The 26098-nt window shown below is 35.6% G+C and overlaps 1 protein-coding gene across 5 annotated transcripts in view; it reads right to left on the bottom strand.

The window, feature by feature from the left end:
- The window catches only part of ROCK1 (Rho associated coiled-coil containing protein kinase 1), an 86923-nt gene that overhangs the window by 10736 nt on the left and 50089 nt on the right, over window positions 1–26098 (bottom strand). For 3 of the 5 annotated variants that reach the window (XM_032682205.1, XM_032682213.1, XM_032682218.1), the window contains 16 exons: window positions 25579–25627; window positions 24860–24995; window positions 24466–24557; window positions 24087–24333; window positions 22181–22287; window positions 20921–21071; window positions 19882–20042; window positions 18819–19003; window positions 18075–18144; window positions 16551–16645; window positions 15132–15297; window positions 13572–13665; window positions 10701–10789; window positions 10181–10369; window positions 9488–9653; window positions 2439–2509 (listed from right to left, as the gene is read on the bottom strand). In XM_032682205.1, coding sequence (XP_032538096.1) covers window positions 2439–2509; window positions 9488–9653; window positions 10181–10369; window positions 10701–10789; window positions 13572–13665; window positions 15132–15297; window positions 16551–16645; window positions 18075–18144; window positions 18819–19003; window positions 19882–20042; window positions 20921–21071; window positions 22181–22287; window positions 24087–24333; window positions 24466–24557; window positions 24860–24995; window positions 25579–25627 — 2068 coding nt within the window. Of the gene's footprint in view, window positions 1–2438; window positions 2510–3017; window positions 3067–9487; window positions 9654–10180; window positions 10370–10700; window positions 10790–13571; window positions 13666–15131; window positions 15298–16550; window positions 16646–18074; window positions 18145–18818; window positions 19004–19881; window positions 20043–20920; window positions 21072–22180; window positions 22288–24086; window positions 24334–24465; window positions 24558–24859; window positions 24996–25578; window positions 25628–26098 lie in introns of all 5 variants that reach the window. The other 2 variants (XR_004355945.1, XR_004355946.1) reach the window with 2 other exon arrangements.

Genomic DNA, 26098 nt, shown 5'->3' with positions numbered 1-26098 from the left:
AGTTATGTACAACAGCCTCGATATCCTGTTGTGAACATATATAAAAAAATCTTCTGACAGTAGTTCTGTTCTACAGTGGTTTTGGAAGGATATTTTATCACCTCCACTCGGGATAAAATGAAGCTCCAGATAAAAGCATGGCTAACACATTTTAGCGTTAGCTTGAGGTATAACTCAAGTGTTTATTCTCAAATAAGTTTTCCACACTCACTCTTTTCTAACTCAAGCTAAATGACTCAGAGGGCACAGGGCAAAACCATCAGTGCTACCGATATTTGAGTCAGAAATGCAGCAGCTCAAGTTGTAACAACTCCGGCATCAACCCAATTGCAGTGCTAATGCAATTTTGCTTTCCATTTAAGTTAATCTGGGCATGCTTATATTTGAGGCTGCATACCTCCCACCAAGCCCAAAACTGAAATTGCAGGAGAATTTGGAACAGGAGCACCTGAGGAGGCTGACTCCACACCAGCTTGTTTCAGCTGCAGTACAGTTCAGCCAACAAGACACATGTAAATCAGCATGGCTCCTCACTACTATGTGCCACTGATTTGAGCCTCAGGTAGTTTAAGGAATCTTATTAGTATGACTCATGACAGAAGCATCCATCTGTAGCTCAAATTCCTTCAAAGTGTACGTATTACTCGAACTAGGAAAGTATGAATGGAGTAACTGCATAAAATACCTTGAAAGTAAATATGCCTACACTGGCCATGCCCAAAGAAGCTCAGATATAGTCTTTCACTGGAGAAGCTGCATTTATCAGGAGTTTTAACATTTCAATCATCAGAGGATGCAAGAATAATCTCCACTTATAAAAAACAACCATAAAAGGCTGCTGGAGGTATTCTGACAGGAAAATGATGCAGTATTTTAAATAATCCAGAACAGAACAAAGCTATATGATATGTGCCTAGGCACAGTCACTTCTGCTTGTGGACACTGCCAAAAGTCTGACAGAAAATCAATTCAGGAACAAGAGGAGTCAAGCAGCCTTAGCTATCAAACAGAACAAGTTGTGGAATAAATTTACAAACAGGTGTGTTTCGTGAGACACCTGAAGAACATTCAAATACTAATGGCATTTGAATCAAATATGGCATCAAGAACATTCTAACCTCATCCTCTAGGTTTCCTGCACTTCTGCTAATAAGGAGACAAAGTGAAACAGAGAGAGAACAGAATTTGAGGTATCTATAAGAAACCCCAGATTCCAAACTGTGGTAACCAAGCATTTTCAAAATGGCACTTGTTCACATTGCCTCTCATCTGAGGGGCTGGGAGAATACCTTAAGCATCCATTAGCTGAAATAAGGTAGATCTTAACACTCACTCTCTGCAAGCCATAACAAGTGGTGGGTTTAACTTACAGACAAATCAATGCAGTCTGATATCGACGTAAAAATAGTCTGGTCCTCAAAATATGTAGATTGTATAAAGAAGGCCATGTTAGCCAAGCGAAAATAGGAATACTTGAAAGAAGTAGTTCAGCAGCTAAAGGTCCAATGCAAACACTTAAGTGCTTCTTTGACAGGAATTAATTCCTTCTCCCTTAAATTTTGTAGGAACCACTTCTAACACTTGCAGAATGTGAATGTAAACAGGAGCATTTGAGAAAGACCTTTTAGCGGGAAGCAGAAAGTTACTTTCAAAGTGTCATGAATAAACTGAATCATTCCCAACAGTGAGCTCTGAATTTAAGAAGATGCAGGGAAACAAACTACTTCGTACAAATTGCTTGTAAAATTTACAGAATTCTGGTGACCATGTTCACTTTGGCATATGATTATACCAAAGAATGTTCACAGAGGGGAACTGAAAAGACAGAAAAGATAATCAGAAACTAGTTCTAAGCATCTCAGTTTCAACATCTGACATTTCAAAGAAGCAGATCATAACCTCTGCAGAGGCAAAAGAGTACTGTTTTGTTTGGATTGGGAATTCCAACAAAGAGATCCTGTTTCTGAAAGTAAACCAGTTCTTTTCAAGAGACACTGGCCATTTTAAAGGTAAGAAAGATAAAACGTCCTTGGAAATCATGTGTGGCAAGTTATAGTGTGATGCACTCTTCCATGACCTTCAGAACATTCAGGTGTAGTATTCCCTACTCTCTCCTGTCAAGTTGCACATGGAGCTTCTTTTTTAGTAACAGGATTATAAAGAAGCTTACTCAAAGAAGAAATGGGATTTTTAATCGTTCCAACATGCCCATTGTAAAGCATTTCCTCACCCACCTGTCGTTAAATTTGCACAAAGTCATTACTAAAGATTTCAAACTGAACTTGAATTTTCTTGTTTCCTTTTTTTATACACACTAAGTTACTCTTAATTATTTTGTTTGGTTCTTAAATATGAGTAGTAAAACCAATTCAGGGCATGCCTAAAAACTTTTCCAATTGAGGAAGAAAAGAAAAAAAAAAAAAAAAAGACATTTGTACCTGTTTCTTCCAGCCATGCCGCTTTATATTTCCTTTGTTTGGTACTGAAAGCCAACCTTCAAGTCTTGATTCTGGTTTTTAAAAAATGCATATTTAATAATTTCACGTATTTATAACAATAAAGCAGGATAACACAAAAGCAAACTATTACGAGAAAGGAAGATGTACTACATGCAGTAATAGGCAATTACCTATTCAGCAAAGCAGAATAAAAAGCACAGCTAAATAAAATGAAGATATAAGCATTTAATTCATGCTTCATCACAAGCCAACATCTGATTACACAGTTACTGCACAATAAAAGTAAAGCTGTTCTCCTTGATGCCAACATCTAACACTGTATGTAAATAGTTTGCAAAGAGCCAGGCAGGAAACGCTTTGCTTTGAAAATATGTTACAGTTTAAATTAAGAGATTTTTCAATATAAACATAATTTAACATTCAGAGGGGCTATATGAAAATAATCAGCAGGAAGATGCAGGAAGTAAAACAAATCAGATCCATATTTTCCACGTGAAACAAAAAAGGGAGAGAGAGCACAAGAGCAGGCAAAGCTACAAGGGTGTCCCCATTACTCACAGAAGATAAGCATAGGAGATAATTAAATAAGGAATGCAGGAAGAATCAACTAGATACAAAGAATAAGAGACAAGCATTTTATTCAAATTTTCAGTGAAAAATTCTCCAAAGAGCAATGTAATAATGTGTGTTCCCACCACAAAACTACTGAAATAATTTAGCAATGATACAAAGAAGGGCTGCAAGAAAATTGGCATTCTGCCTAATGTGAATGGTAGATTTAAAAAATCCTTCCAGCTAACTAACAGTAGTTTCTAAAATTTAAAATTATGAAACCAGACAATGATAGTGAGAAGCTATCATTATTCCATTAACCTGAAATGATACAGTAAAGTCCCACAATTTTGGAAATGTTAGAATGAAGTAATCAAAATTTCAGTCCATAAATCTATTTCACAATTGAGAATTTTTTTTTAAATTATTGTAAAAATGTGATTTGAAAAAAAAAGTGTCAGAAAACAGAAACAGAGCCAATAGCTAATGTATGTATTCTTCATAATAAACTTAACTGGTAGCACTGAAAACTTCTAAAACATTAAGTTAAAGTTTTCTGAACTATTCTCCACAAATACTTATGTAAGAAGGAGCTACTGGTCCCTTTTATCCTTCAGGAATAACTCTTTGTGAGGTATATTGCAGCAAGCTCCGAAAATACACCCAAATATCAAAGTTATTGTCCATACGCTTTGCTCTGTAAAATTACAGAGAGACTGACAACCTAGTAAGGTATTAAAATCAGGCATGAAAAAGACTCTCCCATATTAGCCTTACAGCACACAATATTTAGAAGATGACTACACTTAGAAACATAGAATCGTTTCCTAACATTCCTCCACACAGAATAGTCTCAAAATACTGTGGGACCACTGAAATCAATCAGAAGAAAGCCATGATAGTAGAACTCATTTCAGTAAGAGAATATCCCAGAAAAATGAAGGAAATTTGCACTTTCCTGCTTCTCCTATCTCCATAAGAAAAATGCGGTTTGGGGGGTTTGCCCTCAACCCCTCCCCTCTTCTTCATACAGTAGCTGTAGAAAAGGAAACCTATTTCCTTCATGTCTACAGGTATCATTGACAATGCTTGCCTTTTTTTGAACACCTTGATTCTTACACCAGGAGAAGAGTCTTCCATTTTTAGAAATTACAGAAAGACCCTAAAACTCAAGTCCTCCCTTGCAAAATGAAGGGATTAATTGCTAATAAAGAACATACTATGGACGACTGCAGTTCAGAAGGAATACAGGAAGGATGACTGTTGTTCAAAGAGAATATGTATGCATCTGTATAAATTGCAGCATATGAAAATCTGGAAAGATCCAATAACAACACATTTTAAAAGATGCTTATAGGGACAGTATGAGCAGGAGTTGTTCTAAGTTCACTTCTATTTCAGCACATTCTGAAAACAATTTCAAAAGAAGTAGGAAGTGACTGAGGTATTTCAAATGAATCAGTTGACATTCTTTTCTGTCTACTACAAATCTATTTCAGTAAGCAAATTCTGTTTGAATGAGAGATGATTTCTGAGCTGTGAATAACATCTTGCAGTTGGAAATAAGTCTCTGAACACACTCCTTTTCAACAAAGCTAACATTCGTCTGGAACCAAATGTACTCTTAAAAGGGTAGATGAGCTCTTTCGTTCCAACCTTGCCACAAAGGTTTCTTCCAAGTAATATTTATAGTGCATTTTAATTTCCCTCGACGAGTTAGCTAGCACAACTGCAAATGCTCATCTGGCCATTTCACAAATATTTGATCCAGAAGAATAATATTTATGAGTGTTCTGATTAAGTAATTAAGAAAACATGGGCTATCTAGACTATGAAAAAGATTCTTCCATTCCTGTCTTTAAAAATAGGCTCAAAACTATTGCCTGAAAACATCCCTGTATTTTGGAAAGAATCACAGAATTGATACTTTATTTGCAGTCCAGAAAATCTAAGATAGGCCTCAAAAATATCTGATGGCTTAGGCCTCAAAAATATCTTACGGCTAGCTGGATCTGAATAGGATATGAAGAAAGAATTCCATAAAGGCTACAGATCTTATAGTTATCTCTGAATACATTTTAAATTGAGATTTTCATTCTAAACATCTTCATGGTTAGTTTCATACTGCCAGGATTCATAGGGATTCAGTATGATAACAGTGAGTTCTAACAGTAAGACTTCAATAAAATTACACAAGACAACCATGGCTGTACTGATTTACGAGATGTTTTGTTGTTCTGGAGCTAAGTAGCACAGGCGCTTTCACAAGCGGCAGAGCACCTCTTTCCAATGCTCAGGAATTCCTACTCCTCAAGGCTCTTCCACAGTCAACAAAAACATGGAGATACTACCTTGCTAATTCTTTCCAGTCCACTCTTCCCACTTGATTATTTCCTTCCTCAGACTGTCTTACTATAATTTCATGTGTATCTCACCAAGGACTGCCAACTGGATCTTGCCTTGAAGTTTATTCAGGTGATGGCTACTTGCAGGTACTTCAGAAAGTCCTAGCTCAGTCCATATTGCAATAAAACTGTTGGCTTAAATGCTCCGTGTTTATTATTCCCTCCTATCTTTGCACAAAACATGATTTATAACACATGCTGTAAAATATTATGTGCTGCAGTTAAACCCGTAGGTCAGCTCAATTGCTCAAATTATCTTGCCAATCAGATGAAAAGAAGCAATTCACAACAGGTTAAGTGCCCTATAACAGCTAGGAGAAAAAAAAGCTTAAGTTCCTGATTATGTTCTGTCTTGACAAAGAAGAATTCTGTTTACAGTCATGCAAGTATTAAGACTTCCTAAGTCCAGCTAGGAGGAAGAGGCATTCCAAAGGCATCATTAAAAAGCAAATATCTCAGCTGTTTCAGCAAGGACTGTTAACATTGGAGATATCAGCTGAAATATGGGCTGCTATCTGAATCAATAATCAGGAGTGAGAGTTACCAAACATGCCTAGAACTGAGTACAAGGAAAACCTTCCTCCATGTCGTGATTTTTCCACCTAAGTAAGCAAAAGCCTGAGAACAGCCTGGATGGTCTAAAGGGGCCAATCCCTACCTTGGGAGAGCATAAACTGCCCTGGGAGCTACCAGAACTTGAGAAGTATTTAGCTCAATGACAGACAGAAACCACCTCCAAGTGAAATGCAGCTGTAAAAGGTGTGTTACCATGTGATTTCTCTGTATCTTCCTCTAAACAGACAATTTTTTCCTTAAAATTTTCTGAGTATTAAAAATTCATTTTAGTATCACCTTGAGTTTATTCAAATCTTTCTACCCCAAAAGTTTACAAGAGGCTCTTCCTATAAATTGTGAATTCTACTTTTGTAGCCTCTCTGGTGGCTGGTAACCTAAACTCCCCAATTAGACAAGACATGAACCTCTCTGCCATGCAGGACAGCAGAAAATGCCAAAGAGCCAGGGTCTCTCTGGAATTCCAATAACTTTACTATCACACCATTTCATACCAATTTTTTTCTTCTATTAAACCAGAGACTGCCTGCCCACTGCCAGAATTGAGACTATGGAATCATTCTTTTATACATGTTCACATTATTTTGTGTCTTCATTTTTTTCCCCTGGTGATGCTTTTGCTGTGACAGGAAACTGAATAAATCATACTATAATTACTTATTTTGAAATTTGACAATTTATTTGCTTTATATTTTTTTTAGGAATGTCTTTGCTTTAAGAACTGGTGCAACAGACATAGAATCCTATTGACTGCTCATCACATCCAGCTCTTAAACAAGATGCTGTTTAAGGTGCTCTGAAGGAATGCCTATACTTGGGCTATGAAAGTGATGGGAACTTAGCACATAGTTGAAGACAATCAATGTCATACAACTAAATTGTAGCAAATGAACCACTGTGATATGTCACCTTCTGTTTTAAAGACTAATTACTTGGTTTGCAGGAAAATAACTGTGCACTGGATAATGTCCTCTTTCTGTGGCACGGGCTATTTCTATCTACTTTAAAGTCTGGCTGGTTTTTGTCCTTATAACACTACTGCACTCCTTTCTGTGCTCTGCTTGGCTCTTTGACAAGTGTGTGAAATTTAACTGTCCTAATGTCACTTAATCTCCTTTAATTACTAAACTGCTTCTTATTCAGATCCTGATCAACTCACTCAAAAAAACCCAAAAAACACCAAAACCAAGCCAAACCAAAAAAACAAGCAGCATGTAGGAACACGATCTAGAGGAGTCCTAATAATATGTATTAGACTTCCTACCTGTATCACACAGTAACATCAGCAGCACAACTGCAGTAAAAATCAGAGGCATGCGTAAAGAAAAGGGCAAAAAAGAGAAGACGAGAAATGAAAGGCTAGTAAAAAAGAAATAGTTTAAGGGGTCATGAGTATAGATACAAACCCCTCACTAAAGAACACCAAAAGAACTTCTACTAATTCTGATGTTCTAATTAACAATGAACAGCTGACTTGAAAAGCTCTTGCACAGACTGAAACTTCTGCCTCAAAATTGAAGCGACAGGTCATGCGGCCAGAAGTCTGATTACACATCTCCAGAGATAAAACTGAAAATAACCTTCCTTAATTAGGCAGACAAAGAAAGAGCTTTTTTCCTAGTCTTTCCAAGATCTGAGACACAATGGGGTCATACTGACACACTACCTCCATTAAGAAGAAAACAGGGAAGGTATCTATGCCCAGAAGGATGCATTTGTGTTTTCCGTGTAATACATAACAGACATTAACTGAAAATGGCTGAGAAGGAAAGTGATGAAGTTCAAAACTACTTTTTTATGCAGAATCAATCAGGTCTGTTTTATTGTAGAAAAAAACCCCTAAACCTCTCAATTTACAAGAGTTCAGAAATTTTCAATTAAAAATTACAAATGACACTGTTCTTCAATTAGGAGACACTTAAAAACACAAGGCTTGATTCCAAATAGTAACTTGAGGGGAGAAAAGAACCCCTCTGATTTCTTTTTACCTCCATTAAATGGAATACACTGCAAATGAGTATCTAAAAGAAAAACTCCTGAGAAGTACTGATAGTTCAGAAATACCAGAGGGAGTTCCTAGCAAGAACTCCTAGTTTCCTAGCTAAGGAAAAATGAAGTTCCTTAACCAATCTAATTGATCTAAGAACTCAAAGGAAGTTTGGTCTACAAGATGTTTTCAAAAGACAAAAACCAGACATTCTCTTTACAAGATGGCAATTGCCTGAGGCTTTTACAGATCAGACTGAAGAGTGCAAAAGGTTTCTTGAACAGAATGGAAGTTGTGAAGAAAATTATTATCATTATCTGAAGGAAAATCTATTCTAGAATGAAATTCATTAAAATACTAACTAAAAATAAAAATCTAAAAATACACTAGGGGAAGACAGGACACAAAAACAGACACAGAAAGGAATAACTACACAAAAACATATACGAACACTCATGACCTACCTGAAATTTGAATCACTCTAAGACCCCTGGAAAAATTCTAGAATGTGGCAATTTGAGCAGCATGAAGTACATTAACAGTAAAAGACACACCTGAAATGATTCTATTTACTTTTATCTGACTACTCATCCACTGAAGTCTTAAAGTACACAAAATAGTATTCTGGTTTTCTATGTTTAAAAGTATTTTTCAACAATAGAAATCAGGCCATAAATGCGTAAGACAAGCACATATGACAAGTTTATTTATTAAGATGTTCACAATGAATTCTAAAAATACTTACCCATATAAAAAAAATAATAAACCTAGCTCTGACATATGGAAATTGTCAAACATAGCTTATTGCCTCTAAGCATTTTATTTTCCTGTATCAAGAGATACAGAAGTGGATCATGTGAAAGTACAAACTGATTACACTTTTTAAACACTGGGGAAGGGGAGAGGTACATCACTAACCCATGTAACAGTGGGTCTCAAAGTATAGTGCCTGGAACTGACACCATACAGAAATGGCTGGCTACACTGTATTATTTGTTCTTAGTTTAACCTGCTAAATCAGAGTATCATAAAACTATAAATGGAAATTCCTACGATTATTTTTCACATCAGCAATTATTGCCACTTGTCACAGTGGTGCTACATGACTGTAAGAACAGACAAGACCAAGGCAAGTTTGCATTCAAGATATAAAATACAATCACGATGTTAAGGAAGTGCTGGCCCTGTATTCTGTTCACTGAACACTGCCCGTTGTATTCACTGTATTCAAGAAACAGCAGATGTAAAGATACTCTTTCCAAAAAGTGGATATAAATTATGCTAATGCCAAGCAATACAGTAGAAAGTGTGATGTGAGAATAAATTAAGATTAAATATAAGCAGCTAAGCTATGAAATAAAAAAAAATGAACAAACAAAGAAAGGAAGCAGAGATGTGATACAGAAAAAGACAGACAGAAGATTTTAAAAGGTAGTAACTTGTTTGAAAGAATACCTTCCAAAACTATGTGCATACACAAGATCAAGTAATTCACTGTGTTTTTCTCTTACCTGAAATATTTCCATCCGTTTCATCTGTCGGGAGACTAGCAACACTGGTAGAATCCATTCCTTGCTGGAGATCCACAATTTTCCTTCGTAGTTGTTCTATGTCACTCTCTTTACTATCCAGCTGCATCTGGAGCTCATTCCTGTATGTAGATTCTTCTGCTAGTTGCTGTATTTATATACACATGCACAGTTAGTGGGATACCAAAGTATTCTGAACACAAACCTCCTTACTATTTTTTTCAGATATCTAGATATTTTTGATAGTATTGACATAAACTATTATAGTAGAAGTTTTTGTTTAGCTTTGGAAGGAAAAAACTTAAATATCAAAGATCCAGCAATGTATTCAAGCACAAAACAGTCTATTCTAGATTCATCTATTCATCTATTAAATTACCATTTGTTAGGAAAAAGAGACCATCTACCAGTGAAATGAAGTGGTAGTTTGCTATCAGTTTCGTATGCTGAACAGTATTCAGGTTTTTAGCCTCTGTAACATATCAGTAACTTCCACAGTTAAGAATTTAGAAAGGGGAAATGAATGAGAACCAGCACTTATCACGTTCTCTGCCTCACTAAAATTCTGTAGCCTAAAACATCTGAAACAGAACTTTTTTCAAGTAGACTAGGAGTTGGACATTTTTCCTGCAGAGACAATTCCACAATGGGACAAAAAAAATTTAATTATTTTACCGCTTGCATTTCATTGAGCTCCTTTTGGTATTTCACTACCATCTGATTGAATTTCTCTTTTTCCTGATTAAGTTCTAGCTGCAGCTTTCGGTTTTCCTTCTCTTTCTTCCTCAAATCTTGCATGTTAGCCTTTTTCCTGTCTATTTTAAAATCTTTCCGATTCATTATCTCAGCCAGTTTGTTGACAGCCTGTTAAGAAAAAGGAGAACCAGTGGAAAAAATGATATATGCTAGCATGTTTCATACAAAACTTCTTAGTTCCTCTGGTTACAGGATTCAACTAATAAAAACCCTTCATCAACATAAACGGCCCTTACTCATGACCAAAGTAATACTGAACAGTACACAACATCAAAACTTATTCTTTCAACTGTAAATATCAACAATGCATATTGTACATCATGGTTAATATAAACTTAATTTCGAAGGAACCAACGGTGAGTTCACAAAAGCAATAAAACCTAAAATATTTCTGTTATGCAAAGTAATTATTACTATTAAATTGCATAAAAACTTATACCTGTGTCTTCAAAGTTCTTTCATTGTTTATGCTCTTCTCATAATGCATTCTAATATTATTGATTTCCTCCTCTTTTTTCATTTTGTAATCTGTTAAAATAATATTCAACTTTGAGACATTTTAGGACAAGATAAATATTTCTAAACTTAATTGCTTCTACAATTGCATCTTCTTTTTATCCCTCCCTTTTCCCATTGTGTCCCTTATTGAGCAAAATACAGTTTGCAAAGATAAAGGTTACCAGTTTAATGCTACTATAATGATAGAAAATCACTAGAAGGATATATCAGAAAGGTACCAAGATGAAACACTAAAGCCAATACATGTATTTTTATTTCCTGATGATGATTAAGTTAGTTGTTCCACTTCCTTCATGTTTGCACTATCAAAAGTGTCTCTGCAGTACCAAAAATTACTTCAGTACCCACACAGAATAAGACTGATATGACTGGACTCATATTTAGTACAGATTCTCAAATGAGCCTTGAAGAGAGCATGGGGAAAAAGGCTTTCTTTAAACAAGGAATGATTCTGTTACATACCCCCCACCCCCTCTCACACACCATTTACTCAATTCTACCAATCTTTCTATCACATCTCCAGTGTGCTGATTTGTTTCCGAAGTATCTATAAGTAGGCAGTTCACTGATAAGAATTTCCCACCAAAACTACAAAGTTAAAGAACAATTTTTAAGTACTCAAAAGTAACAAACTTAAAAATACTGAAAATGCTTGCTCACCCAATTACTGCTACTATGGAAATGTAGAACTAAGGGAAAATATTTTAGTATGCCTTCCTGCCTACATAGTGTTTGCAAAGACACTGGCAACAGAACCAATAAGGTCTTTACTCTTCTAGTCCTCAGATATTAAAGCATGCATTCCAATTCGCTCAAACGAAAAACCACGGGAGCAAAAAGTACCTTCCCATACAGTCAGAATGCATATAAATAGAATGCCCATCCACTGATCTGCATAACATCACAACTTAGATTCTGTGTCAAAGTGAGATCTTAAGGAAATTGAAATACTGATACGGCTTTACTGTAAATACTGGAGATAGACACAAACATTTTAATAAATACATTGTGTGCAATATGAAATGCAGAAAATACTTTACCTTAATAACTTTATGCACACAAGGGCAAGGTTGAAAGAAGGGGGTTAGACAGACAATATATGGATGAGCTGTAGTGGACAGGCATTCCTGCTTATGCCATCAGGAACTTAGCACTAAGTTGTTTTAAAAAGTGAGCAAGGTAGTATGAGCAGAAACTCACTTTTTCCTACCTGGTACAGCTGAGGTTTTAATTATTTTCAACAATAAAGACAGTATATGAAAATGGAAACAATATAGTACAGAGTGACAATTTAGAAACATAGAATGGTTTAGGTTGGAAGGGACCTTAAAGGTCATCTAGTTCAACCCTTTGGCAATATGTAGGGGTATTTTCATCTAGATCAAGCTGCTCTGAGGCTTGTCCAGCCTGAACTTGATGGTTTCCAGGGATGGGACATCCACCACTTCTTTGGGCAACCTGTTCCAGTGTTTCACTACCCTCACTGTAAAAAACTTCCTTATATCTAGTCTGAATCTACCCTATTTTAGTTTAAAACCATTATCCCTTGTCCTATTGCAACAAGCCCTGCTAAAAAGTTTGCCCCCATCTTTCTTGTAAGTCCCTTTAAGCACTGAAAGGCTGCTATAAGTTCTCCCTAGAGCCTTCTCTTCTCCAGGCTGAATAAGCCCAACTCTCAGCCTTCCTCACAGAAAAGGTTCTCTATCCCTCTTATCATCTTTGTGGCCCTCCTGTGGACTCGTTCCAACAGGTCCATGTCCTTCCTTTGGTGGAGACCCCAGAGCTGGATGCAGTACTCCAGGTGGGGTCCCATGAGAACGGAGGAGAGAGGCAGAATCACCTCCCCCAGCCTGCTGACCACACTTCTGATGCTGCCCACAATGCAGTTCAGGACATAGTAGTCCTTCTGGGTTGTGAGCACACATTGCTGGCTCATGTCCAACTCCTCACCCACCAGCACCCCCAAGTCCTTCTCAGCAGGGCTGCTCTCCATCCCTTCATCCCTCAGCCTGTATTGATTCTAGGGGTTGTCCTGACCCAGGTGCAGGACTTCGCATTTGGCTCTGTTGAACTCATGAGATTCCCACGGGTCCATTTCTCAAGCTTGTCCAGGTCTCTCTGGATGGCATCCCACGCCTCAGGTGTGTCAACAGCATCACTCAGCTTGATGCCATCTGTAAACTTGCTGAGGGTGCACTCGATCCCACTGTCTGTGTCATGGATGAAGATACTGAACAGTACTGGTCCCAGTACAGATCCCTGAGGGACACCACTTGTCACTGATGTCCAATGGGACACTGAGCCATTGACCCTTACTCTGTGGATGAGACAATCCAGCCAATTCCTCATCCACCAAACAGTCCATCCACCAAATCCACATCTCTCCAATTTAAAGGGAGGGATATTGTGGGGGACCATGTCAAAGGCTTTACAGAAGTCCAGTAAATGACATCGTAGCCCTTCCCTTGTCCACTGATGGAGTCACTCCCTGTCCTCCATGTGCCTTAGCAGAGTTGGGAGGATCTGTTCCATGATCTTTCCAGGCACTGAGCCGAGGCAGACAGGTCAGTAGTTCCCAGAGTCCTCCTTTGTACCCTTTTTTACAAAAGTGCAATTTACATAGAAGGTATATTTTCAAGATTAAAAAAATTACTTACATTGTTTATCATCAAGCCCAAAATAATAGGGAAGATAAACACCAATGTCTTCTCCCATTTCCTATTTCTCCCCATATGCTTCAAATTCATTTGTGTTTCAAAACAGATGAATTAAAACTCCATAAATGACATACCTTCCTCCTGTTTCTTAAATTTTTCATTGATCTCTGTGTTTTCCTTTGTTATCAAATCAACATCTTTGGTTAATGTATTATTGGTTTCTTCCAGCTATATGAAAACAAACACATTTTAAAATAAAGAATTTGCCATAAATCCTAAAAATATTTATAACAGTATAATTTTAACTACCCTTAAATCTATACCAACCACTTACTTCAAACACATTCCTGCCTATGTGAATTTTTAAACTATTCTTCTGTGCTTTCTTGATTTACCAGAAGGCTCAAAATACACCTGTCCCAGATAATTTTTTTTTAAATTATCTTTGCAGAACTGACAACACTGTAATATATAATTAAAAACTCAACTCAGATTGTCAGTTATTGAATGTGGCAATTTGTGGTACTTTGGAAGAAGTAGTACCTGGAGACCTGATCCCTTGAATCCAGACAGAAAAGCAGCTGACAGATGCTACAACTCCAGCATTAAAGGTTACAGTAGACACAAGGCACTTACTACTAAATAATTGTCATAAATCATGAAAAACAGGTATAAATCAGGAGAAAAATAAAACTAAATTTGGTCTACATCAAAGCATATGTAGATAAATATGCACATAGGTTGATAAAAAAAAATCTGGAAAGGAAACCCATGACTCTTCAGATACGTGAATATGTTAGCTCCCACAGCTAAGATCACCTAACAAATACATGTTAAAAACTAGACATAACTTTATTCCTGAAAAAGGTTTTGTTTGAAGCCTATACAAATGATTGTGTACAAGCTGTCTGAAAAAATTATCAGAATATTTGAAACCAACAAACATATTAGCAAGAAGGTATTACTTTGATGTCACAGAGATAATCTTCTAAATGCTTCTTAAAAAATGGTGGCATTCTGGAGATTTCAAGCTTAAAATAGAAAACACATGAAACAAACACTAGTTCCAATATCTTTACACAGAGATGGAATACCCATAGCAGTGCAGACAAAGCTTTGAGAAACTGAGCCTAGTTATGCCTAGAGTTTTACACCCCCAGGATTCTTAAGAAAATGTGCATAGCTGATGTTAAATGGGAAAAACCAATAACGATAAAATGACTATCCTACATACGGCTTGCTGTTTGAGACTCTTCAGTTAAACACATTTATCAATCACTAACACTCAAAAGTTATGGTATAAAATACCTTCAAAAATTACAGTTTGGGGGTTACTCAAGACTCTCAAGTGGGTTATTTTAAAAACTAAGTTACTTTGCAGTAGGAGTCTCTAATACACTGCTCCACAAATCTACAAGATTTAAATAATGACAGGAAGCAAGTACAAAAGCCTAATAACTGAATTAGAGACATTTACTTGATTTTCCTTTTGGCTTCACCTCAGATTAATCAAGTCTATGTTCCTTTGGGAGTCCACATGATGAAACTTAAATGTATAAGGTTCCAAGTGAGCCCAAAACTTAAGATACTTGACTTATCACTTAAGACCACAATAAGATTTTATAAATCAAAACCATGAATTTATGTTTCCAGCTGAAAGAGATATATATAGGCATTAATAACAGTTAGTTTACCCTTCTTATGATGCTGTCCATATCACTCAATTCTTGCCTGTGTCTTGATGCTGCTTTTTTGCTTTCTTGACTCAATTCAAAGTACTGTTCTTCAAGGAGTGCTCGTGCCAACCGTTCTGACTCAGCTTTGGTTTCAGCTAAATCCAACTGGGTAGTGAGCGTTTCTCTGTAAAAAAAGACATCAGGATTTCATTCTCCTACGCAAAACATCGCAAATTTTCAGGAAGATTATCAGACCTAAATTATACCGCTCAGCTAATTGTCACTATCTTAGTTTCTTAAGAAAAGCAAGACTTACAAAATCATGCTCTGTACACTTGTATCTTTTGATGGTCTACATAAGTGACAGCAGCAAACTTATTATGATTTCATTAAAGTTTTAATCATCCATGAAACACCAAGCTAAATTTTCATGTCTTTGAGGAATAAAAAATAAAATTAAATTACATGTAAAGAGTAGTCCATCAAAATGTACTTAATCCACATTCACCCATTATCACAATTCCCACAGTAGTATCCAAGTGAGAAATGTTTACAGTGAACAAAAGATTGCAGAGAACAGTGAGGGAACAGAACGTAAAGAGTCTATAAAAATAAGTAAGAAAAAAAACAACAAGAAGACTAAAACAAGTCTCACCTATCTCTTCTGCCCTCCCTATTTTTTTCTTTTTAAGTTAGATACTACTCTTGAACAACTTTGCATACTGATGTATTTTTCTCCTACATCATATTTATTAGCACACTATCCTTTCTTTCTTCCTTTTTTAGCCCACCAAAATGCACCATGAACACTGTACATAACTTCTGCCCTTCAGATTCTGGTTTTGCAATGCTGATGCTCAAGTAGAACAACAGACTCGGACTTTAGAAGAAAGAAACTACTTCATGCATAAGGCTACAATCTCCTTCAGGATAAACATATAAATGAAGAAATCAGAAAAGCAAGCTTAAAAAACTTTTCTTATTTGCTAGCTTAGAATATAGTACTAGTATACTAAATTTTGAATTCAAAGACTCTTCATTAACTTTTCTCAAATTATTTTATTGAGTATAGGAATATACCAGGATTATCAGGATAATATAATCAAATAAAAAAAGTTGTTACATAAGTGAGATGATTACCACAAATTGTAATTTTTTTTCAAATTTTTGCATGTTACTGGATTCTCAGAGAAGTCATCTTTCTTCTTCCAAACACTACAGTGTCCAAAGCAAATATGAATAATCATATTTGGCTTTGTGAGCCAGCATAGGTAACATCCTATGTATTTGCCATCTTACAAGATGTTATGAAACACTTTTAAGACCTGTCTTTTCCTGAAGGAATTAAAACATCTTAAATCTGAATCGAAATCTTCATGAGTGAGATGATACTACACAGAAAAACTTATGTGTATTTGAGAAACACAATAAACATACTTTTCGTTTTGCAACTCCTGCATTTTTCTTTGCGTTTCTTTATTCTTTTCATCAATTTCCTCTTTCAGTTCCTTAACCTGAGTTTTGTAAAGTGTCTGTAAAAGAAAGCATTAAAAAAAGAATCATTATTCAAATTCCATACTGAAAGTTTCCTTTGTTTTCAGACTAGTTAGTTTGAATCTGCCAAACCACAACACATGCCAATACTGTCTTTAATGAAATTTCCTCCTTCCTACCTGTCTGAGATGCTTTTCCCGTTTCCCTTGGGTAGGGAACTGATGTGACCAGGTTAGTTTTCATTTATCTAGTCTATTTTCCTACACGGATGCACAAACACTTTGCACTGTGCTTGCAATAGTGAAGGAAGGCACTAGGACACAGCAGAGAAAGTCTCTGAGAGACAATAGGACAAAAACTGCATGCTCTTGTAGCATCACTGTCTCAAAACATTAGTCAAATAAGCCTGCTATTGACCTGTGCTTTCACCTGTTGTATTCTCTTTGTGTCCATGTATCTTTTCTCTTAAAGTTTTTTGTGTGCACACTTTGTGTGCAGTGATTCAACTGAGGCCTGATTTATGTGAATGACTTCCGTGAATTACTTCTGTTCTTAATTACTGTATTGTTATTAACACCACTCAGAATTCTGAAAGTTAAAATTTGGTCTTCTACAGTAAGCTACTTTTGCTGAATATTCAGGCTGAATTATGAATGTCTCATTTAAACTACATGCTAGTGAAAAAAGGGAAAACTGAGAATTAAATACAATGTTCTGGATCTACTTATGTCATGAAAAAATGCACAAAAAACCCCCTGTAACACATAATGAAATGACAATCATATGCAGTTTAGCAAATATAAAAATTTTTATTGCCCCTCGAAGGAAGAACTGAATTTGAAAGTAATTCCCAAACTGAAATGAGACTGTCCATATTCACAAATGCATCTGAAGTTCAAGTGTTACAGAGAATCTCATGCTATTGTTTCTTTTCACAGAAAGGAAACAGATCAAACTACATCTATGAAATAGACATTTTGGCTACCTGAAGTACCCAACAATAAGGTTCTTCAAGTGCAGAGATTCAGGTGCAGAGAAGGCATCTTTTTAGAAGATGCAGAATGCTACTGGATCTATGGTTCTTAAATATGCTTAAGGCAGATCAACAGCATGCATTATTTTCCAGTAAGTATGGAAATTTTGAACTCTCTGTAAAGTTTGCCATTATGTCAGAAAAGTATCTCTTTTCCAACCTCGATATAGGAACTACTCTGATGAATACTTCAGATAAGAGTAATTCAATGTAATATAAAAGTTTTGACAAACAAGCACAAAGCAATGTTTTAGATACACTATCTAACATTCTCTAACATTTTTTCATTGTTTGTATTTCAAGCAGGATTTTCTGCATTGCTGATTTATGCCAGGCTGTTATTTACGTTTAAAAAATTTTAGTATCTATTAACTATGCACTGTTAAATGATTTTATGTCAAAATGTAGCATACATAATTCTTGGCAAGTCTTACCGAAAAATACTGCTCAGCTTCAAGCTGATCCTGAAGCTCACGCATTTGACATTCATTTCCTCTGTACTGCCTTTGAAGAAATAAAAATGGAAAACATGTAAGAAGTCAGCTACTAACAAAAGACAAAGACAATTTCTAAGTAGAACAGCATCCTATGACAATCTTATATTTGCACACATATTATTTCAAGAAAACTAACAGTTTGCTGCATCCTAAAATTCTGATTTAATTACATTTCTTTTTCTAAACTGACGATCATCTCAGTATGTAATTTAGAAGATGAGAAGTCGTCTAAATGGACAAATGTTAAGCCAGCTGAAGGAATATGTAATAGAACCCTAATTAATGAAAAATGTCTTCAGTCAGTTTAAGAAATGTTAAGAAAATTAATCAGGTAATTAAAGGGGAAAAAAGCTATTGACTCCCATATACTAAATGTAAGAATCCCATATGATTTAGTAAGTAGTATCACAGTCACTCAAATAAAAGTGGCATATATATATGGCATATGTATGTGCTGACATAGAAAGATGAGTCAAGAACTGGTCTGCATCATAGCTCATAACAAAACTATTCCAACACTGAAGGCTACATACAGAAATCACAACATGCAGCTAAAAATACTCTTTTAGTTTAGGAAAAAATGCCTATGCACCAGATAACTTTATTCAGTAACAGGAACAGGCAAAACAGTACATGTATAATTAAGCGATTTTTTCCATTTTACTTCAGATTTTTACTTACTTAGTAAGCTGAGCCGATTCGAATTCCAGTAACCTCTTTGCTTCCAACAACGTATTGATTTCCTGTTTCAGCTGCTTCTCAGAACTCTTTAAGTTATCAGCTTCAAAAGCTTGTGCCTTTAATTCATTCTGTGCCATTATTCGCTTATTTGTCTCCTGTTCTAGCTTAAATGTCAGATTCTTTACCTAAATGAGACATATATCAATTTAGGAGTGCTTGCTAAATAACCAGTTGCATGTGGTTGAACATGTTTCATATCTGGATTATTTTATATTAAACACCATTGACTAGATGCTACAGTGTACTGTACAAAAAAATACTCCTAAATCTCCAAACACTTCAGTGCAATAATCTTACACAAAGCTGCTGCCCTTATAGGAAGTACAGTTACGACGATGCATGATGATAAAGCTTTCCCATACTTAGCTTATTTCAAAGTCCCAAATTTGTTTTATCTTATCTTAAATGCAACAATGGAAGAAACCCAAATCATCTGCTGAAAGGTCCTGCAAACCAATCTGTGGATTTCACATCTTAAAAACTTCTCATCCTAGAAAAAAACTGCAGCCTACCAGCTATATAAAAACTAATTTACATGAGTTATGACCTGCAAGAAAGGTGTTAAAACCTTCATTCCCAGTGTCCTGTCATGAAAATGCAAGAACGAAACTATTATTCTTAGAACCTAGTCTTCACCCCCAATATTCTAATTGCAATTCCTTGAACAAAACCTTCTCTAGAGAATACAGACTCAGATCTGCAAACCATCCAAACCAATCAGACTACACAGTCAAATTCACAAGTAAGATTTTTCTTTTAAAAAAGAGAAAACACAAAAAATGGCTTTATATTAAATTGAGGGCTCAAATATGTAAGGCATGCAAGAGCTAAGAAACAAGTATAAAGTACCTAACCCTATTTAGGCCAACAACAATCTTCAATTCTACTGAGAGGCGTATTATAAAAGGAGCTCAGTTTAAGTGAATTTACTTTTCTATTTCTGAGTGCAACCCTGATTTTCTTATCTTTATAGAAAATTGTTAGGGATGAACATTTTGCTTACTTCATCTTCCAGTCTCTCCTTTTGCTCAAGAAGGTGTTCCAGTTTCTGCTGAGATTGCTTCAGATCAAAGTCCAACATGGAACACTGTTTTTCGGCTTGAACTATTCGATTTTCTGCCTTTTCTCTTGCTGCCCGTTCTTCCTTTACCTTTTTTTCCATTTCTAAAAAAGATTAAGGAAAGAAATACAGCAAAAATTAATACATAGCATCTGCAGGCATGCTTTTGCAAACACAGTCTTAAATATCCTAATATTTTTCAGGCACTTTTGTTCAGCTATTTAAGCTCTTTTGCTATTAGATGGACTGATTACTGAGTACAAAGTTCCTGGTATTATTACAAGGGACACTAAAAAAGAAATATAATTCCAATCTGCAATCAAAGCACTGGAATGTTATCATGACAACTGAACTATAAATAAAAGAATGCAGACTCATGAAGTAATCATTATGAAGTAAAAGCAAAGTTTCATTATCATGAATGGATAGTAGAGCAAAAGAAAAGAAATGCTACCATTTGTGTTAGTTCTCTGAAAAGTCACATTTAGGTACTGATGACCTTCACAGAGAAAACCTGACATATTTAACTAAGAGATCAAGATTCATGGACATGCATCTCTAAAAGAAACTTCACACTTCACTTCAGACAAGCCTAATACTGATATTTTTAATGCAGTTACACAGGAATGACTGCTCTAAGACATCTGTCTTGATAATGCATTCTTTCAATTCTGTTTAGCATTAGCCAGAATTTCAAGAATCAATAGCATTTTAGAAGCCAAGGAAGGCTTCGAACTGCAAATGCAGTAAGATATACAAAACATTAAGAAACAATGCAATTTTTATGGAATAAGTACCATACTAGAGAAAATAATTTTAAATGCGTAGTTTTCGTGTTTTAAGATTTCAATACGCATTTTCTTTACACAAGGGATTAAAGGTTTGTGTAAGAGTACTACATTTTAAGACAGTGTGTTTTGAGGTGTCATAATAAAAATAACTTTCAATATGTATTTACCTGAGACTTGCAAGAAACACTTACCACACATTGCAACTGATCTTGCCTCCTCTATTGACTGATGTTTGTCAGTTAACCGAGCTTTAGTCACTTTGTGCTCATTGACCTCCTGTTCCAATCTGTCTTGTAATGATTTGAGCTTGTAGTTCAAATCTATCTCTAAATTATTCTTTTCCTAAGGATAAAAAAAAGTTGTAAGATTTCTATAATACCTGAGGGAATCACATTTCCTTTATTCTCTTCTTTAGTGTTAAGTTTTAGTTATCAAGAAATTATCGATGTTATTTTCCATGCTTAATAAAAAATGGTAATAGATAAAACCTGTACACAGTGCTCTGGAGAAAACATCATTAACTTTTTTCAGTAGTCTATAAATTTGTAACATAATGGAAATTTCTCCATTTGAATAGTAAGTAGTCATTTAAATTCGAAACATACAACTAATGCACTGAAAATGCTAGTGCACACAGGAATCTGATTTATTGTTACCTGGATACCATTCTGTTATTTCATTGCTGGAACTGCTGGCCATTAACAGCAACTCACAAAACAAGCACTGGAAACGAGCTTTAAGAGACAGGGACTTGCCTTTGAATAGCTGCTTCATGTAACATCAATTAGAATTGCTTGCCCCTTCCCTCATAGATAGTCACATCTCTCTGGTTTATTTGCATAAACTGCACAGCACAGCAAGGTTTTACCTGACTTTAAAACACAGAGTTAACTACATAGTCTGTCTGGAGAAAGGGTGTAGGATTCCTTTTACTCTTCTTTACTTGTTTCTCCATCTTATGGAGGGGATCAGAGACATTAGGGGAACATGCTGCTACCATTCAGAAGGAAGGATGGACAGAAAAATCGAAATGCTTCAGCTCCAAAGTTGATCAAAAGGCCTGGCACTGTTACAATCAAATTAAAATCCAGTAAAAGCAGAAATTTAAATTTCAGCTTTTCTAAAGTTCATAGAGTTTCACAGGCAACTCTCTGTAACAATAGTTAGGCAGGCAGAAAAAATTCCTTGCTAGCAGCAGAAGGGCTGGATCTTTGAATAAGTGATAGCGAACGACAAACGACATTTTTATGCCCAATGCTACAAGTAAGAACTACCTGAAGACTTGTGAGACCATCCTCATGAGATTGTAAATTAGCACTATTTAGTTAATAATTTTAACATAAGGCTAATTTAGAGGAATAACACATGAATTGGAAACCTCAATAAATACCACGTGAAAATATAGTCAAAAGTTGACAAAGAACATTAGTCTCAACACCATTTTACCATACCTTTTCTGAATGATTAAGCATATCCTGTGCTTGTTTTCTTTCCGTTTCCACTCTTTCGAGATTGTTTTTAATGTTTTTTACTTCTTCTTGTAAAGTTGTAATCCGAACTGCCACAAGAAATTAAATACCACTCAATATTAGTTACTTGACTTAGATAAATTGGCTTTTCAACCTTTATTGATTTCTGGGCCCATAAAATATTTACAGCTTCAAAATTTTCAGCCATGCAAAGGCTGTACATTGTAGAGGAAATTGACCTTTTCAGCCACTCTATGCATGCCATCAGTAACAATTCACAAAAACCAATCACATGCAAAAATTGGTACCTGCCTTCCATCATTTCCCATATCTAATATGCAAAATGTCTTGCATTAATCCAAGTTCTGCTATGCTATGCAACAAGTACCTTTTCCGATGCTAATTTTGCTAATATGTAGATAAGGCACATTACACAGAAAGTTAGTCTCAAATGTATCTACAGGTACTAACACAATATGTATTTACCTAACTGTGACTCAAATCATGGGGAGGTCCCAGTTGACTGGAGGTGAGCAAATGTGACACCCATCTAGAAGATGGTACCAAGGGAGGTTTAGATTGGGTATTAGGAAAAATTTCTTCACAGAAAGGGTAGTCAGGCATTGGAACAGGCTGCCCAGGGAAGTGGTGGAATCACCATTCCTGGAAGTGTTCAAAAACCATGTGAACGCGGCACTTAGGAACATGGGTTAGTGGTGGACTTGGCAGCACTGGATTGACAGTTGGACTCAATGATCTTAAGAGTCTTTTCCAGCTGAAACCACTCTATGATTTTAAGTGCTCTGACACAGCTAAAGGAACTATTCCCCATACCGCACTGCATCTACCGCAAGCCCCTGTGTGGCATCAGAAGTTTACACTAAACACTAAGTAGAATCACCTCCACACAGGTTGGAAGACACTTTTGAAGATCATCTAGTTCAAACTCCGTGCCACATGCAGGATCATCTTTCACTAGACCACATTGCTCAAAGCCCCATCCAACCCAGCCTGGAACACTTCCAGGGACAGGGCAACAACAATTTCTCCAGGCAACCTGTCCCAGGGTCTCACCATCCTTATTGTAAGAAGTTTCTTCCAAATCTAACGTAAATCTATCCACTTTCAATTTAAAACCATTGCCCCTTGTCCTGAAACTACAGACCCTGGTAAAAGGTCTCCATTTTCTAAGATCCCTTTTAGTATGGAAAGGAAAAGTCCTCATCCAAAGACTGTGCCTCGTGGAAACTCAGTACTCCAGACAGATGGCTTAAAACAAGAAGTTAAGAGAAAGGATCCATTAGCAGAGGCACAGTCACGAACTAATGTATCTGAATAGTTTCTGGTATAAAGAATCAGTACAAATGGTAGGAAGCTCCAAGCATCCTGAAAAAAGGGATTCCACATCTGCATCCCTTACTATGCCCTTCATCTTGCTTGTAAAGCATAATAAATGCTTTAATAAAATATAAAACAAATATTATAAATATTTGTTTATAATAAATAATAATAAAACAATGCAATTTAACAGGATCGCTTTCTCCACATATGAAACAAGAGAAAGTGTAGGATCAACGTGGCAACTGCACAAGGCAGTAAGATAGAGTGGTGTGTCTTCTCTAGCACTATATCAGCTGTTCACATTTTTGTACCACTGGACTCAGACTTTTAGTCAGGGAAGCCCCAGATTCACAATCGCTGTTTGCCACTCTTTGGTTTTGATACTCTCTCTCCCTCCCAAGAGCTGCTCAGACATAATCAGGAAATAAGATCCAATCTTCAGAAATTTTTAAGTCAGAGTTGTTTTGCAGGTTGGCTTTCCTTCCTTTATTTAACAAAGTAGGGTTATCACCACTTTTTTGGTAAAGTATAAATACAGAAGAATTACCCTGTAGCTCTCCAATCATTTCAGATCCATGACTTTTGTCCCTTCGTTCCGACTCCAAAGCTGCTTGTAGTTGGTAATAATCTTTCTCCACCTGTAGTTTTGTGCTTTCCAGAACTCTGCACCTTTCCTGCAGTTCTCTATTCAGTGATTCTAACTGACTTAATGACTTGCTCATTTCTGTGTTACCCTTCCTCAGTCTTGCTGCTGTATCAGATTCTGTCCTCAGTAAATCATTTGCTTCTTCTAGCTGTTAAAATAAACCAGACAAGATTCTCAATTATAAAAATTATTGGGACCAGTTTTGTTACATTTGAATGCTCAGTACATTTGAATGCTGAAATCTAAGAAATAATGAAGACAAAGAACAGAAGCAACATACTTGTTTTTGTAATTGTGTTATCTTCTCATTTGAAATTTGTGAATGCTGGCTGATTTTTTTCAAGTCTTCCATCTGATCTTTTAGTGTGGACACTAAAGAGAAATTGCACCATTAACACAGAAGATTAAAAAACATCCTTAGGGTTTTGTTCTTGGGGTTTTTTTACACAAACATGCTCTAAAAAATTCCTGGCATTTCTCACACTGCAGAGAATAGAATTTGAAAATAAGAACAAAAATATTGTGTTCAGACAAAAATAAACTCAAAATTTGTGTTCATTATTTGAAAAGATATCTTTGAAGTTGGGTAGCACTTAGGATGTCATGGTAGTATATTATATCTCAAAACATATCATATACCTCATCAGTGTTAATGCTTGGACAGTATGGCATACCTTCATTTTCCACATTTCGTCTTCTTTCATTCTCTTGTTCAAATTTTCTTTGATACTCATTTATCTTATGTTGCAATACCATCTTTTCCTTCTCAATCTGAGACACTGTTGTTTCCAAGTTCTTCCTCTGATTTCCCTAAAATTAGAAGCAACTGTATTTTCTACTTACATTTTAAGGAACGATCCCTAAACCAGTATCTCTGCAACTAATTGATCAAGAAAACTGATGCATTGTTTCCAGTGAATGAGTTCTGGCTTTCTTGAAAATATTTTCAGAAACTATGTATTTTTTAACTTCTGCATGACAAATTTATGAAATTACTAGAAAAATTGTTGTTAATATGATTAAATATAAAGTAATCATTAAAATTATTATTAAGAGACAACATAAGGACTCAGTAGAAAATCATCTGTATATTAATTTTTATAGTAATTGATTTTGATAAACTCCAGAGAAATTGCGATAAGCAAGACTAAGCAAAATATTTAGCAGAGGAAACATAAATCAGCATGATTTACAGAAAGCAAAAGCTTTTAATATGTGTACAAATAAAAATGCATCTCCTGATGCAACATATTGAAACATGATGGTTTGGTCTCCAACTTAAACTCAGTCACAGTTTTTAGTCACAGAAGATATATCTTAGAATCATGAAAGTACTATCCTTTACTCCACTCTCTACCCAACTAAGGTGGCTTCAGTGAGGAAAAAAAATTACCTCTTCATCCAGTTCTTTCATTATCTTGTCAAGTTTTATGTTTGAAGATCTAAAAATAAAACAAGCTCATTAAACAAGATACATTATACATAGTTTTTCTGGTGAAACAATTTGTGACCGTTACTAAAGTGAACATTTACATTTTGACTAATGCTGTTTTGTAATGAACATTTAAAACTGAAGAAGACAATCAACCATTGGAAGTAATTTGTAAAATATATTAAGTATTTATCAACTTTGTTGCAGATTAAATATGCAAAACTATAGGTGCCACATTTTATTCCTTTATCTGCAAATGTAAAACAGAGTATGTACACAACAGGTTATCCTTAAAATTAGAATACCCTGGTAAACTGCTAAAACTTCCTCTTGTTGTGACTTTCCAAATACCTAAAATAGTTCATTAATTCAACAGTAAGGAGCTCCCTATTACAGATAAAGTTATCTGAATAATATTATTTGAAAGTGCCTCTTCTGAAGCAATGTATTAGAACACTTAGTAGATAGGATATATTGCTGT

The sequence above is a fragment of the Chiroxiphia lanceolata genome, chromosome 1, assembly GCF_009829145.1.
Source record: "Chiroxiphia lanceolata isolate bChiLan1 chromosome 1, bChiLan1.pri, whole genome shotgun sequence".
In the NCBI taxonomy this organism is placed as follows: domain Eukaryota; kingdom Metazoa; phylum Chordata; class Aves; order Passeriformes; family Pipridae; genus Chiroxiphia; species Chiroxiphia lanceolata.
This window is presented reverse-complemented; position numbering and strand designations above follow the sequence as displayed.